General features: G+C 18.1%; 2 protein-coding genes and 1 pseudogene across 2 annotated transcripts, besides 1 other annotated feature; 2 read left to right on the top strand and 1 right to left on the bottom strand.

Moving 5' to 3' along the window:
- Window positions 1-5,989: 5,989 nt before the first annotated feature.
- PmUG01_11011200 (fam-l protein) lies at window positions 5,990-6,968 on the top strand (the record flags this gene model as incomplete). Its single annotated transcript, XM_029005760.1, has 2 exons — window positions 5,990-6,076; window positions 6,204-6,968. 2 exons carry the CDS (start codon window positions 5,990-5,992, stop codon window positions 6,966-6,968), a joined length of 852 nt encoding a protein of 283 aa, XP_028862317.1.
- A 3,516-nt stretch (window positions 6,969-10,484) lies between these two features.
- Window positions 10,485-11,365, top strand: PmUG01_11011100 (fam-m protein; the record flags this gene model as incomplete). Its single annotated transcript, XM_029005759.1, has 2 exons — window positions 10,485-10,571; window positions 10,688-11,365. The coding sequence occupies 2 exons, from the start codon at window positions 10,485-10,487 to the stop codon at window positions 11,363-11,365; spliced, it is 765 nt and encodes a 254-aa protein (XP_028862316.1).
- A 2,756-nt stretch (window positions 11,366-14,121) lies between these two features.
- On the bottom strand, window positions 14,122-15,020 carry PmUG01_11011000 (annotated as a pseudogene).
- Window positions 14,122-15,020: a sequence feature (PIR protein, pseudogene).
- Window positions 15,021-16,921: the final 1,901 nt, after the last annotated feature.

The raw sequence follows: 16,921 nt of genomic DNA, 5'->3' as shown, positions 1-16,921 counted from the left end.
TTTAATACAAGTAAATATTTTTATGAACAATTTCATGTTTTATATATAAAGAGAAAGTCAAGTTGCTAACAATATAAACCTACATATGAGATGCATCATGTAATATACAATTCATTATGGAAAAACATTATTAATATACTGCATTTTTTCCTTTTTTTTTAATGATAACCAAAAAATATAAATAAAATTGTACGTATTAATACAAATAATTCACCGTATTATTATGTTTCTCTGAAACTATATAATCTAAAAAACACATAATTATTAGTACTGTTAGTATGTTTATATTTTATTATATTATTTTTGTTATTTATTTTTAATATTAGCTATAATTTTGCCATAATTATTTTGTTAATTCTTTTACGTATTTACTACTTATGTCTAAGGATCAGAATAGATAATATATAAATTATACTAAATTTTTGCTATGATACTAGAAACCACATAATTAAATTGTAACTGACACTCATTATTATATATATATATCACTTATCTAAAATTGAATTATTTGAGGTATATATATAATTCCATTAAGAAATTTTAAAATAGAGTAATTTATTTCATATATATATGTTCTGTACATGCATATTACTTCTTTTGTTTATGAATGATTTCATTTCGGAAATATTTTAATTAATAAAATGAATGTTTAGGTATATTAAATAATGAAAGAAAAGACATCTATTTATTCGAAATAAGAATAATTTTCTGGATATTTTTATAACAAAATTAATTATTCTGTACATTTAAAAAAGTAGTAAATTAAATTATAATTTTTTAATGAATAATAATAATAATATTATATTTCCATGTAAATGAATTATTATACTATATTAAATTATATAAAAAATATTGAACCCTCTAATTTTGTTTTTGTAATTATTTAGAGATATATTCTAATGAATATATCAAAAAAATCACCTTTATTTTTTGTTTTTATTTTGCATAACTATATGAGAATATCATTTAAACAACAATGACAAATATGTTTTACCATAAAAAAAGAAAAAGTTAATATATTATTTTATAATACATTTTAATATATGAGTCACTATATGGAATTACATAAAATTTTAAATGTATTGAGAATATCATAGGTTAATGAACCATAATTTAAAAATACAGTTACTAATTTTAATTTTTCTTTTGAAACTAGTACACAAGAGTTATAGAATAGTGAGTACGTTAATAAATAAATGCATATTAATTATAAATTTATGTAAATAATTACTTCCCATACAAAATTAAGTTATTATGTTAATGTTTAATGAGTCTATTACATTAAAGGATAATAGGTTTTATTCATTTCTAATTTCCGAATTTATATTTATACAAATTTTTTGTTTTATATATTTTTTTGTTTTATTTCCTTACTTTATAACTCATTTATTTTAAATATATTTTGATTAATAAGCCTACATGTGGGAATATACGTAAAAATATTTTATTTTTTTTCTAGTAATTATATTTTTAAATCTTTATGTTTGAATATATTATATATGTGATACTACTACATAAATAACATATAATATTAGATGCATATGAGGTCACATAAAACAATATATTATTTTCTTAAATATATGAGAACCTACTGGAAGAAATTCAAGTTAATTGCTTTAAATATTTATATAACAATATTTTTTTTTTTTCTTCTTTATTTTATTTTTTATTATCTTATAAATATATGTATATTTTGTATTTTTATTGTTTTATAAATATATATATAGAAAATTTTTTTTTAAATATATTTCTCATTATTTTGTTGTAATATATGAACAAATTTAATTTATATTAATGGAGTTCACCGTTTACATTTAATTAAAAGCAATGAAAAAATTAATAAATATTCATATTAGTTATTAAATATTCCTTCATAATGGCACGAATATATTATTTATTTAAAAAATATTTAACAATAAAATATATATAATGATAGGTAAATATTTCACATAAATTATACTAAGAGAATATCAATGGATATATATGATGAAGTAGAGGATGAAGATGAAATATATATGCAGCTAATACAATGTTACATTTTTTAGTAACTTTAAATAATATAACATATTTTTTTCTTATTAATTATGTATAAAAGAACAACGCAGTAACTGTGATATATATTACTATAAATAGAATTTACGTATTAAAATTTATAGTTCATATTATATGACATACATATATATAATAATTAATACCCTCTAATAATGAATACATCCTTAAAAATAATGTATATGAAAAAATTTATTTTATGATATATTTTAATTTTACATATATTATTTTAGTTGTAGATATAAATATAGAATCGAAACACTCTATAAAAGTAACTTATATATATATATATATGATTTCAACAAATATGAAATAAATTTTATTTGTCTTTGTTTTCTTAATGTAAAATATTTGATAATATAATTATGTTTTAAATAATATGTTTACTCCTTTTGATTTACATATAATTGCAATATTTTCAATTCATTTAATATAAAATTCTATGATTTTAACAAAGATAATTTAAAATTGGTGTTCAATAATTTATTACATTCACAATATTTAATTAAATAAGTACAAATGTTATTACTTAAGTTCAATTATATATAAAAGGACAAGTTATATTTATTATTAAGAAAAGTTAGTTAATTTAATGATTAATCTGTAAGTTTGTTACAGCTATTATTAACGTTAATATTTTATAATTATTAATTCGTCTTTTCTCTTAGATTTCCATTTATACATATAATATGGATGAGTTGCTTATAAAAAGTAATACGCTTTTTGTGAATGGGTGTATTAAATGATAATATAGGTACAGTATATCAAATTAGAATTGACGATTTTTCACAATTTATATGTATCTACTTTATAAAATATAACTTTTCATAAATATTTTTTTTTTGATTTCCTATATTTTTTACTTTTACCTTTGTAAACTTGTTCAAACGAGTCTTATTACGCTAAAGTTTTGTCGTTCTTTTAGATCTGTACTCATTTATACGATACTGCTTCTACAATATTAATATTAAAAAAAGTTGTTATAATCTTTTTTTTTTTTTGGTATTTTCTAAAAAAACACTTTCTTTAAGTTTTTTATTACTTTATGTTATATGCGGAACGATCCTTATTATTGAACATTTATAAATACGAATTTACTACAATATAACATGTTATATAACACCTGTTGTTACGTGAATATTTTAGATTATTTTCAGAATTCAAGCTATTTTATTAATCATTTTTATTATCTGAATATTTTGAAATCATTATATTTGTTTTTTATTGAATAGAATAGGAAAATTAAAATAACATAAGCTATTATTAGAAAATATTACATATTTTTCAATACATCACTATTACGATATTAATGTCTTGTCTGAGGAGATTGGATATTTGTAAAGATGTGCTTGAAATATTTGAATAGAATAATTTATATTTTTAAATAAATAATATTAAAAATACTGCAATATATGTTAATGTTATTAAAGGATATAAACAAATATATCCAAATGTAGTAGTTCAGAAAGAGTTTGTACCAATGGTACGCTATCTTAGAAAGAGTATTTGACATAAATGATGTATCATTGAGATTCTACAGGTTCATTTAGTTTATTAGTATATTTTAAGCTGTTCATGTGTTAGAACCTAGCCATACGATTTTTATTACTATTATATTCATTTTTAACGTTTTCCGTTTATGTACAAAAAATATTTCATTTTTATATAACACGTACATTTATATGGATATTATATAATAAATAATATTTTTCACCATATATAAGCATACTATATATATTAATTGAAAAATAAAAATTTACTAAAATTAAAACGAATATAAAATGTGTTAAAAATATAAAAAAGGGGGGATTTTCAGGAATTTTACCTTTGTTGAACAACAAAAGAATAGATCCATTCAAGTTACGGTTGAAACCAAGTTACACAATAAATTGGATAAAAAATGCTTATTTAAATGAACGCATTACTTATTGCATATGTTAGAATATACAATTTTCATAAACATGAAATGATGTTATGGAAATTGTAATCTAATATTATATTTATCTTCTTTTATATGTATGTACTAAGTATTAATAATATTATTAAATAAACATAAACATGACATAATTAGAAAAGTATTTAAACACTACTGTTATATTATAAACAACAAAGACATATGACATATATATAAGGGAAAAATTAAATATTTCCCTGTAAATTAATATTTTTATATATGGTCTCTTTATTTAGAGAATGTAAATAATCTAGATGAATAACTTATTGTTTCTTAAAATAAATAGATCAAAAAATACATAGGATCAATAAATGTTTCTAAAAATAACAATATTTATAAGTAAATATTTAGCAGTATTTTATTATATAGTGCACTTATTTTTCATAATATATTTACAATTTTTGTGTATAGATTATTATAAATTTTTATAATGGATTAAAGCACATTATATACATAAGAATTAGGTGAGAGAAAAAATGTGAGCTGTTCAAAATGTTCGAAAAAATAGAACCTGAGTGTCTTCATAAAAGTTATAATGAAACTAATATACATATTAAAATATCAAATTATGTTAATTTTAATATATGTAATTTTTTTTTCCTTGTTTTTGTAAATTATAAATAGTATTTTGGTTTCATCTGTTTGTTTTTTAAGTTTTAATTATTAACTGGAAAGATAGTAATTTTTAAGGACATCAATAATATAAAGTGAATGTTCTTTTGACTGGAATATTTTTTTATAAAACTTTTTTATAATTAAATTTCTAATGGTTACAATATGTAAGAGATAAATATTGGAATAATATATTTATACTCATTCATTTCAGTTACCATGTAAAATATGTTTCTGTGATTATGTATTTTCAAAAGAATATATAAAAAGTAATTTATTCTTTCTAATATTATGAATTGAATAATCACTAAGTAATATATCTTAGTTGAATATATTTTTATTATTTCACAATTTAAGCATATTATATCATATATATATAATTAGTAAATTTGCTTCAATTGATATATTTTTAAATTAATGAAATTTAATGTAACAATTATATATCTGCTTTACCTTTAAACTTTTTTTTTTTTTTTAATATTTTTATATCACTTTGGAATATATATATTAAAAAAAAAATTTAAAAATCTATGTATATGAATGTAAAAAAATTTCTTTTAGATGGAATGTATAACTTAAACGTAATTAAAAATAATGATTTTCAAATATTAAGGTGCAAAAATAAAAAATCACACCTTGTTTGCTTTTAGAATATATATTTCTACATAGATTAAGTAGTTCGATAAATTTCTATTTTAAAAAGAATTTGTATACTATAAAAAAGTATATTTACTTGAGGAGGAATTAATGCATTTGTTCTAATTAATATAATTAATAAGTTTTTTTTCTTATATTATTATGATTATTGTATTATTATAATAATTGATATTTTATTAATAAAAATCAACGTTTTCAAAATAAAAATTTATATAATCAGAATTATTAATTGTTTATAATTTTTAACATTATTAGTTATTTTCTTAATATATAGAAGAATATATTATATTTATATTCTCTACATTCTACATAGTGTATAAACTCAATATTTACATATAATATGTATTCGAATATTTTTTTCATAATTTATTCTGAAAAAGGTTAATAAAAATATTATATCATTATAACACTACACTGAATATTTAAATTATATATTTTAAATATATATGTATTAAATCGAATTATATGATTTCAAAGAAAGTTATTATTTTTTTTAAATAAAATTAAGATAAATATTACATAATGCATTTTAAAAATTAATTTTGATTATAGAATATGTAACGTACATTATAGTTATGTATATTTTATTATATATTTATACAGAAATAATAAATTTTTTTTTATTATTTTAAATATTTCGTTTTATCATTAGAAGTATATTCTATTATTATTAACTTCTTCTTTATTGATTATATTATGATATTAAATATCTGTATCATGGAACAAAAAAGAAAGACCCTCTTACTTTTTAATATTGTTGAGTTTATTCTATTATCTTGGGTGCTTCATTTTAACAGTGATGTTGTATGAAAATTTTATTTAAGGATATTTGAAATCATAATATTTTTTGTTTTTTTTCTCTATTAATACCTTTTTTTTACCTCTGTCTTATTTATACTATTAAATATAAAATATTTACATTTTTTTTTAGGGCATGTTTGACATGTCATTGAATAAGCATTGCAATTGTGCGAAAGAATTTGAAGCAAGAAATTATCGATTACTAGGAGGATATAAGTATAATATCGATTCAAAGGTTATACTTACAAAAGAAGAGATGCCAAATATTGGTTTGACTAACAAAAAAGATATATGTAACAGTGAGGAAGGGGTGCAAATCAAAATGAATAAATCAAATGAATGTTCACCAACTATAACAAGAAGTCGTAAAAAAGATATGAATAAAAAATATTGTACATTTGAAACCAAAAAATATTCCCATTTGGAAAAAAAAATATTCAAGGAACTCGATTATGAGAATTTTCTTAAAAAAAACAGATCAATTACTGATAAGATGTACAAAAAAATAATGCTTAAAAAATACAGATTACGTTTTACTTTACCTATATTATTTTTTTCACTGTTTTTAATCATACTCTTAGTAGATTTATCATGGGGTTTGATTGATGAGAATAAGGGGTTATGGAGTGCATTAGGGGTTTGGACCCATTTAGAAACCTTGGCTAATGATACTCTGAAAAGTTTTTTAGAACCATTGAAAGCGTTCGATGGGTTTTGGAAATCTGCTTTTAATACATCGATTACTGTTAGTGAAAAACACGTATTATGGCATTTATTTGGTATTCTAATATATTTCATACCGTTCGTTATATTGGGTTTCACATTAATATTAGGGATTATTTATTATCATAAAAAAGTTAAAAAATATGAAAAAATCAAGTTCAGAAAAAAATAAATGAATAGTAAGAGATATTATTCTTTCTAAAAAGAAATATCCAATAAGAACTAATATATATTATCTTTAGTGATATTCTTAATAAATATTCTCAAAACAGTATAAATTTTATACGTAAATTTACATAAATATACCCATTCATATGTTCAACTGTAAAAGAATATGTCTTAATTTTTTTTGTGAATATAAATGTTTTAAGTTTTTTAAATGTGTTCATTAATATGATATCTCTGTTTAATGTCGCCTTTTCGATTTTTTTATATATTTTTTTATATGTAAGTAGGTTTTTATGAAAAATAAATTTTTATGAGATAAAATTAATATATAATAGGATAATTTACACAATTATATTGAAATAGTATGTTAATTTATAAATATAATATGTAGTACTTCCTATTCTTCTACAGCTTAAGTCTAAAATTATTATTTATGGAAGTACATATTAAAATGTATTATTAGATTTATATTAACTATAAATGTGTCCTATTTTATAATTTATGTAAGAACGTGAATCTGTTTTGTTGCATTTACATATACATATTTGTAACTAGAAAAAATATAATATATATTTTATAAAATATGTTTTATGAAATATATTTTATAGAATATATTTTTTGTTAATCCCTTTTTGAAAAAGGTGGGGATGTTTAGGGATGGTTTAAAAGAAAAAAAAAATGTATATAATTATATAATATATATATTAAATATTTATTAATTTTAATAGTTTTTTAAATTAAAATTATGAATGTTTAAAATTAAAGGAAGAGCTAAAAGAATGTAATTTATTATTAGTGTATTTTGCTGCTATATTAAAGATAATTTTGGAAATTCTACATAAATATATATTATATTGAAAATATATAGACTATGTAATTTGTTAATTTTTTTTTTTATTACAAAACAATAAAAGAAATTAGTTTAAGTTAATTACAGATAGATGTATTATATTATGGAATTGTTTTGTTTTGTTTTTAATGATTATATATCTCATAATGTGTTTTATATATCTATGAAAATAAAAATTGTCTTTATCTGTAATGAATCTAATTTTATTTTTTTCTGAAATAATAGGTTAAAATGTATTTAAATATTTTTATATATATTCTATTTTTCAAGATTGTCTATAATTATGTAATGTGTAAAATTTTGAAAACATTTTAAATATACACGAGAATATATGTAGTTTATAGAAACAATTAATAGTATCTTCAAAATAATTACAATTTATTAAACACAAAGTAAAAAAAAAAACAATTATATTTTTATAGATAATTTATAAATAATATGGTTATTATTTTTTAGATAATTTTTAAAAATCTGTATGTAAAAAATTATATATTTTTTCGCTTTGTTTCATTTAATATATCTAATACAGAAATTTGGTTATGGAATGGTTTTTCGAATATTTTTATTTGTTAAAATTGATTTTATATAGATATAAATGAACACAAAAACATAAAGTTTATATATTTTTTAGTTATTACACTTAAATACACTTTTAAAAAATATTTTTATATAAATATAATGTCTCATTCATAATTATTTCTTTGTAAAAAGCATACTCAAGTTAAAAGGGAATATGATATTGTGATGTACAAGCGGTTATTCCTAGGAAAGCGAAAATATATCTAATATACATTTTAATTAAAACATCAATAATTTTTTAATTTTTTGTTAATTTTACAGACTAATGTAATATATTCAAATATTTTATTTCATTCAAAAAAAATATATAACCATTTATATACGTAACAGTTCTATTATAGCAATAAGTATTTTATTTTTTGTTTTTTTATTATATTATTGTTACATCTGAATATATATAGTTAAAAAAAATAATAATATAAAATTTAGTATATGATTATAAATAATTTTCATTAAAATTACGTAATACCACTTGAGCGCAAAGATTACAACTTTTAAAAATTATGGTACGAATATAAAACAAAAGTCTTAATTTGACTTTAAAATAGATACTAAATCATATATTAGGTAGAATAAAGTAAATTTAATTTTTTAAATATATTATACGCTAAAAAAATAATATATTAATTGAAGGACTAATTGGATCATATGTTATAATTTAAGAAACATATAATTATATTTTTTTTCATTGATTTTTTTTTATTATTATATTGTTATAATAATTGATATTTTTTTTTAATAATAAGTCGTGAAATATAATGTTTATAATATTTAATTGTTATTAGGATAATATCTATAAAATTTGTAATTAATATTTTAATAATAGATAAACCTATTATATATGTATTCTATATGTTGTATATTTTATATGAACTCAATATTTCAAAATAATATGGAATAAAATTTTTTTCCCTTAGTTTATTAAGAAAAGGATTTGTAAAAATACTATTTAATTAGTACACTCGATGAAATAATTTAATAATATACCTAGTATAATTAGGAATAAATTTAAATTATTTCATTTTAATTAAAGTGTATTTTTTAAAAATATTAAAATAAAAACTTTATTATACGTTTATAAATATATTTTTCTTTATATATATTACAAAATTTATTACAGCAATGAACGTTTCATTAATTATTTACGAAGAAATAATAATTTCTTTTGTTTTAATATATAGTATTATGATAATTCGTTAAAATATGATATTACATGAAAAAATTACGTATAAGCGTATAAGTAAGAAATAATTCTCTTGTAATTTTACGATTTTCTTTTTTTCTAATTGCATTACAATATTCAAAATATAAATTAATAAGGAAAAAAAAAAAAAAAAATGGATAAATTTAAAAATATTTTATTTACAATTAAACAGCGACTTAATTATAAAAATTATAATTTACAAAAATAAATGCATAATCATAAGAAATTATTTCTTAGATTTCCTTATGAATATATTTCCTCGTAAATTAGATATTACATTATAAATTATATTTTTTTAATTATATTTATAATATCAAAAAAACTTCTTATGAATAAGAGGAAACTAAACTATGGGTAATAATTAACACAACACAAAATATTTTCTTTATTTGTTATTTTACGCTATAATAATTAATATTTATTAAGAATAAAATATACTTGTTCTAAAAAATGATGCTTGTAAAATTAGTATTACAAACAGGATAAATTCATTAGTATCCTTAATAAGTGTTTTAATATATAAAGGAGTGTATTATATATATATATTCTATACATTCTCTATTGCTTATAAACTGAATATTTTCATATGATAAAAAATATTTAATACTGCATTAAATAAAAAGTTAAATTATATATATTGTATATTTATGAATGAATTCAAATTCTTTTATTTTAATGATACAATTTGTTTTTATATAACATTTAGGTAAAAAATATATAATACATTATTATATATCTTTTTATATGTAGTTGTTTAATTGTACATTATAGTTGTATATATTTTATTAATATCTTACTAAAAAGCAAAATATATTAATAAAAAAAAGTATTATGTTATTATTAATTTATTCATTAGTTTGTATTTTATAATATTATAGATATATAATATGGAACTAAAAATTAATCAAATCTTATTTATTATAATAACTACTTTTACTTTTTTAAAGAGGATTTTCTCTTTTAACCATGATGAGGTATGATAATATTAGTTATGTTATTGTATTATACATAATTTTTGTGTTTTTTTTTATTAATACAGTTTTTTACAATTAAAATATTTGTTCATTTGAATAATAATGTTTTTTTTTAGTTAACTTTTAACAAATTTGTAGGTGAGAATTTTATGCAGTGTAGAATATTAGACAAAAGAAATTATCGATTATTAGCAAAATGTAAAAAGGATAAAGATTCAAATAACATATATTTAAACGAATTTTTTCCAGATAATAATAAAAAAAAAAGTAAATATATAACTAATAATAAAAAATGGAATAAAGAAAAAAACACAAAATCCAATAAACCTTTATTAAATAAAGCTCAGTACTATACAGAAGTTATAGATTACAATAATGGAATATTTGATGGAAAACATTTTCATTTTGAAAAAAAATTAATAAGAAAAAAAGATTATGATGCTTTTCTAGAAAAAAAGAGGAGAATTAGAGATATATCTTTAAAAAAAATCAAATTTAAAAATTACGGATTTGGAACTACCATATTTTTACTTTTTTTCTTTCTGGGAATAGGTTTACCCATATTACAAGGATTAGAGCTATTAAAAAAAGCAGGAGATGAGATTAAAAAATTAGGGAATATGAGTGTTGTGTGGGATGCTATAGAAAAATGTTTAGGTACGGCAAAAGAATATTTTTTTTTAATAGCATTTAGCACAATTATCTTAATATTAGTTGTTATACTTGTAATAGTAATTCCTAAGATTTTAAGAAATAATGAAAAATATAACAGAATTAAGGCGATGTATGAGTAAAGTGCATAACAAGAAACATGTTTTTTTATATAACTTATTTATATAAAACGTTATATGTAATATCTTTAGTTTATATACTTAATAAACATACACATTGTTTCTATAATTTTATTAATGTACATGGATTTAGAACGTAATACTTATAATTAATACTTATAAATTATGTTCTTTGTCTGTTGGTAAATTTGAATGTATTAATGATTGTCATTTTTTCTTATAAATTATTGTTGAATCAAAATAAAATAATATCATGTAATATATGTATCTCTGTATATAATTATATTCTTATAAGAAACATATATATGTGAGTTAAAATTAATATATAATATTAATGAAGTAATGTTAGAATTTCCGTTTTAAACGAAAAGTACTTGTATTATATTTTTTATCTATTTGAAGAATAATATGATTAACTGTAGACGTACTTAAGAAATTATATGATGAACATTACATTAAAAATGAACATTTTTTTTTTGTATTTAATGTAATGTATATATTATGTTACAATGATTTATATATTTTTTACTCCAATGTAAACATAATATCTGCAATATAAATAATTTTTATTAGAAATATGGCATAACATATAAATTGTTATTAATAATTGTTGTAAGAAGTTTGATTTTGTTTAACGGTGTACTTAGGGAATTAGAAATGTATAATAAAATAATATTCTTATAAAATAATATTTCTTTGGTAATTAGGATTAATATTTTAATTTTGTCCAAGTTACTATTTTATTTTATTTAATAAGATTATGTATTTTATAAGTATATAATTAATTTATAAATAGAAAAAAATAAACTTCATTATTTTAAGAAAATAAAATATATTTTTATTCTTATATTAAAAAAGAATATATGTTATAAGAAAAAAACATTTTAATCTTTGACAAAATTTTTATTTTTTTAAATCCTATATTTTTATTATTTAAATGAAAGCAATTCTTTTGTTATTGAAATTATTTTTTTATAGAAAATAAATTATTAAAAGTATGTTAAATTTGTAAGTGAGGTGAGTAAATAGTTTATATAGATTATGTTAAAAACATTGGAAGATGACATTACATAAATTAATTAAGAACAAAATGTTAGAATAATATTTTTATAATTTTATTAATTATGTACATAATGATGTACAAAATGTATATATATATATATATAATATATGTAGCAAAAATAAAATCTATGATTAAATAAATATTATAAACTATATAGTATTTTTATATTTATTATAATCTGGAAGCGTATGCTGAACTTTTTTTTCCGAATTAAATTTATGATTACTATAAAACTATTATTATGAAACATAAAATTAATTATCATATTATTTCAAACATATTTTCGTTTATACTCTTAATACAAACATGCTAATGTTTAAATAACGTGAAATAATTTCAACGAAAAATATTTTTGTTTTATTATTTTAAATGTGATATTATGAGTAATCTGATCATTTCCATATCTAAATTAGTAACAAAATTGCAGATATAAGGTAAAATAAAAGATATCATATAGTTATGCAAAATAATTAATATTAATTCCAATTCTGAAATATATAATTTGTTTATTATATATGCATCTGAAGTTTTTACATGCAGCAAAAAAAGAGTCTGATTTTTTAAAATGTAATATGTATAATAATGTATATATGAGTCCCATGGAGTTCAAAATAGTGGAATTCTATTAGAAATCTGAATAAAAAATGAATTTCTTTTCAACTATTCTAATTATTTAGGTATTATAATGTTACTTGCTATTACTTTTATGAAAATAACTATTGTATTTTTTTCTAGGTATATAGCAAATAAAAATGCAATATAGAAATGTATATACGATTTGTTATTTTATAATATACATTAGATAAAATTTTATAATTATGTAATAAATTTATATATGTTTGTTATTTTTCATAAGAAGATTTTCTTACTACTTCAGATGTTACATGTATAAAACGTATTAGAGAAGAAAAAGACAATTAATTATAGTGCTTTAGAAGAACATATATATGAATTATAAACTAAATATTAAGAGTTTTGCTATATAAATTAGAGATTGAGTAGAATAAATATCTCTTAACTACATATATAAATAACATTTTTACAATGTTACATAGAATATATACCATACAAAAACAACAATACTAAAATTTTTATATATTTTAAATTTTTAATTTTGTTTATTGGCAACTAGATAAATGATAATGAAACTTTAAAGATATAAATAATATATATATATTCTTTTAAATTTTTGAATAATGTTTTTATTTTATGAATTTTATTTTTTATTTGCACAATAATATTACTGGTGTTTTTTTTAAAGCTTTTGATTCTTTTCTTTTCACATTAATACTACTTTAATAAACGATTCTATATATTAATGTGTAATAAAATCATTATTTATTTCACAATCTTGTGTTATATATTTATACACTAAAATTATGTGGTTTTTATTCTAATGAAAAATTCATATATAAGTGGACCTTTTTCTACTGACTCAAACAGTAGTACTGTATTTATGTTAACCCTTTGTTTGAATAATTGCTGTGTTATTTTTTTTAATTTTTATGCGCTTGTATACATTTCTAGTTTTTTTTTTATCATTTATTAAGAAATATCCTCTTATATGTATCTTTTGCACCAATGAGTATTAGATTTTGTATTGCAAATAATATAAACTGTAGTTCTTATATCAAGGATCGCATTGTGGTTGATATCCTATACTATAAGAACCTCCTTTAAATTTTCTATCTAATACTTAATATATATTTTGTAAGGATTCTCTTTTTTCTTTAAATTCAACTATTTTTTTCATAACTAAGCTATTATATAAGCATGATTTCAATAAAGTAAACTATATGAAACAAAACATGTATATATACCTAAATATATTAATGTTTTGTGCCTGTAAATTTTTGTGAAAATGGGTATATTTATTGTATTAGAATATTCACGTTATTTACTATAATTTTTTAACTTTATATAGAAAAAATAAAGAGAATGATGCTAGTAATACGATAGCTCTGGATAAACGGACAGCAAATATATATTCTATTTGCATAAGTGATAAATATGTGGTAAAACAGTACAAGAAGTTACCATGTGAATTTTATTATCAAATGCTTCTTTACAATTGATTAACTCCTCGCAAAAAGCAATTTAACTACTTTTTTGATGTTTTTCACAATTATTCGTGTAAATGTTATAACATTTCTTAAAATTACCACAAATTCTATCAGTAGAAACATGTTTTTTACCATTAAGTTTGCTAAAATAATTATAATAACCGTATATTTATTCAAGCATTGTTAAAGATTCAGTATCAATTTCTTTTATTTTTTGTATGCATATATTATTTAATTTAGACGAAATATCTCTATAGGGGTTAAATAAAATGTAACTATTATTCTTTTCATTTTTTTTTTCTGAATTTATCAGGTAATTCAAGTATTTACGACGTTTGAGATTATCAGAATAATATTTATCCTTAATCTCAATTAAATATATACCAATCTGTTGACATAATGTAATAAAATTAGTATTAGGAATATCTAAAGAATTATATTTAGTATTAGAACAATATTATATAGGACTTATACTATCACTCTTAACATTTTAACTAACCCCCCCCTTATTCCGTTTTATATTGAAGATGTAATTACACGAATTATTTTAAAAAAATAATAAAATAAAATATACTACTACTAATAATAATATATATTCGTAAAATTATATTTTAATGAATAAAAATATATATTTCATTTATGTAACAACAAATTAATGAAATATTATGATATATATAAATATTATAATAAACAAATAAATCTTACGCTTCCCCCTAAAATGTTTGTGACACTGTATATAAATATACGTGAATGAAACAACAAAAGTTAAATTAAATTCATATTGATATTTATCTAAGTGAAAAAATGTTACGCTTTATGTTTATATGTGATGCATTCCTTTTTGTCATATATAGAATTTAAAAAAAACATTCTTAATATAATCACCACTTTAATTTTTGGTTAAAATTAAAATAAGGTTGTATAGTTTCTATAGTACAATATAAAAGCTTTTAATTGTAAATATGATAATTTGAAAAACATAATTTCTTTATTGTATCTAGAATAGAATTATAGTAATGAATATTCTTCCCTTTTATTTTTATTCGTGTGAAAATTATATAAATATACTTATATACCTTAGAAAAAAATAAATTAACATTAGTGCATTCTCATATACATATTTCGAATTATTTATGAGTATCTATATGAAAATCCTTTTTTACGTTTTAAAATAATATAAATAGATAAATATTATTTATTCTATAGGTATAGAATTTTCCCTTTTATTTTTGTTTTAGTGTTAGAATGACACCTTTCAAATTATTTCATTTAATATTAAAAATATGTTATAATAATATATGGGCCCTTTAGGAATCTTAATTTCATGATTTTTAGTGAAACTATAATTTAAATAAATAAAAAATAAATTTAAGTTAAATACGATTATAATACATAAAAATAAGTACTATTTCGTTAAATTAAAAATATCTCGCTTAAAAATAATATTTTAAGTATGAATATATTATTCTAGAGATAAACATTATCATATTATTTAAAGCAATTTCTTATTTTTTTTCATACTATTACACAAGAAGCTAAAGTTTCAGTTTAATCTTTATAACTTTTGATTTAGTATGAAATATATGATTATATTTCAAATATAACAATTATATAAACAAAAATTAGATATTATTACAAGGTAGATTAATTAAAATTATAAAATAAATAAAAAAAAAAAAAAATTTATGCCTAAAGCTTTTAGTAAAATATATTAGTGAATTTAATTTATACATGTGACTAATTAAAAATATAAATTAATATATCAACTAAAATTTATATTTACAGACAAAATATGACAAGCCCAATTAAAAAATAAATTTATGGCTTTTGTTCTATTTATCCAATATAGTAAAATAATTGTTAAAAAAATATCATAATATATTTAAATTTCAATTATTTCACTGCTATTTTATTTATCACTATTCCATGTCTTATATGTTCTACTATACAATAACGTATATTTCAAGGATCTCAGAGAATAATAATAAATTATTATTTTTTTTTTTTTATATATCATATTATTGTAAAATATTTTAAGATTATATATTTAGTAAAATATATAAATCGTATATTATTATATTTTAATTGTACTAATATATTTAACATATAATTAAATATATTTAAAAAAAAATATAAAATTACACAAAAACAAAAATTGTTTTTGTTATTAGTATATACGTAGAATGATTTCTCTTTTACATTATGAACAAAGTAGTAATTAATATAGAAACGTTATTATTATAATTGTTAAAATAAATATTTTTTAAATTTATTTTACGTAAGATATCCCATGTTAATTTATTTTTATATTTATAACAATAATATATCTTTTTTCTATTCTCATATATGAGTTTCGTTTAATAAAGTAGTTCTGTTATCAAAATTCCAAATAGATTCCAAAGAATTAATGTTGTGCTGTTATGAGATTAATAT

Source organism: Plasmodium malariae, assembly GCF_900090045.1.
Source record: "Plasmodium malariae genome assembly, chromosome: 11".
Taxonomy (NCBI): domain Eukaryota; phylum Apicomplexa; class Aconoidasida; order Haemosporida; family Plasmodiidae; genus Plasmodium; species Plasmodium malariae.
The sequence above is the reverse complement of the archived record's forward strand: the minus strand, read 5'-3'. Positions and strand labels throughout refer to the sequence as shown.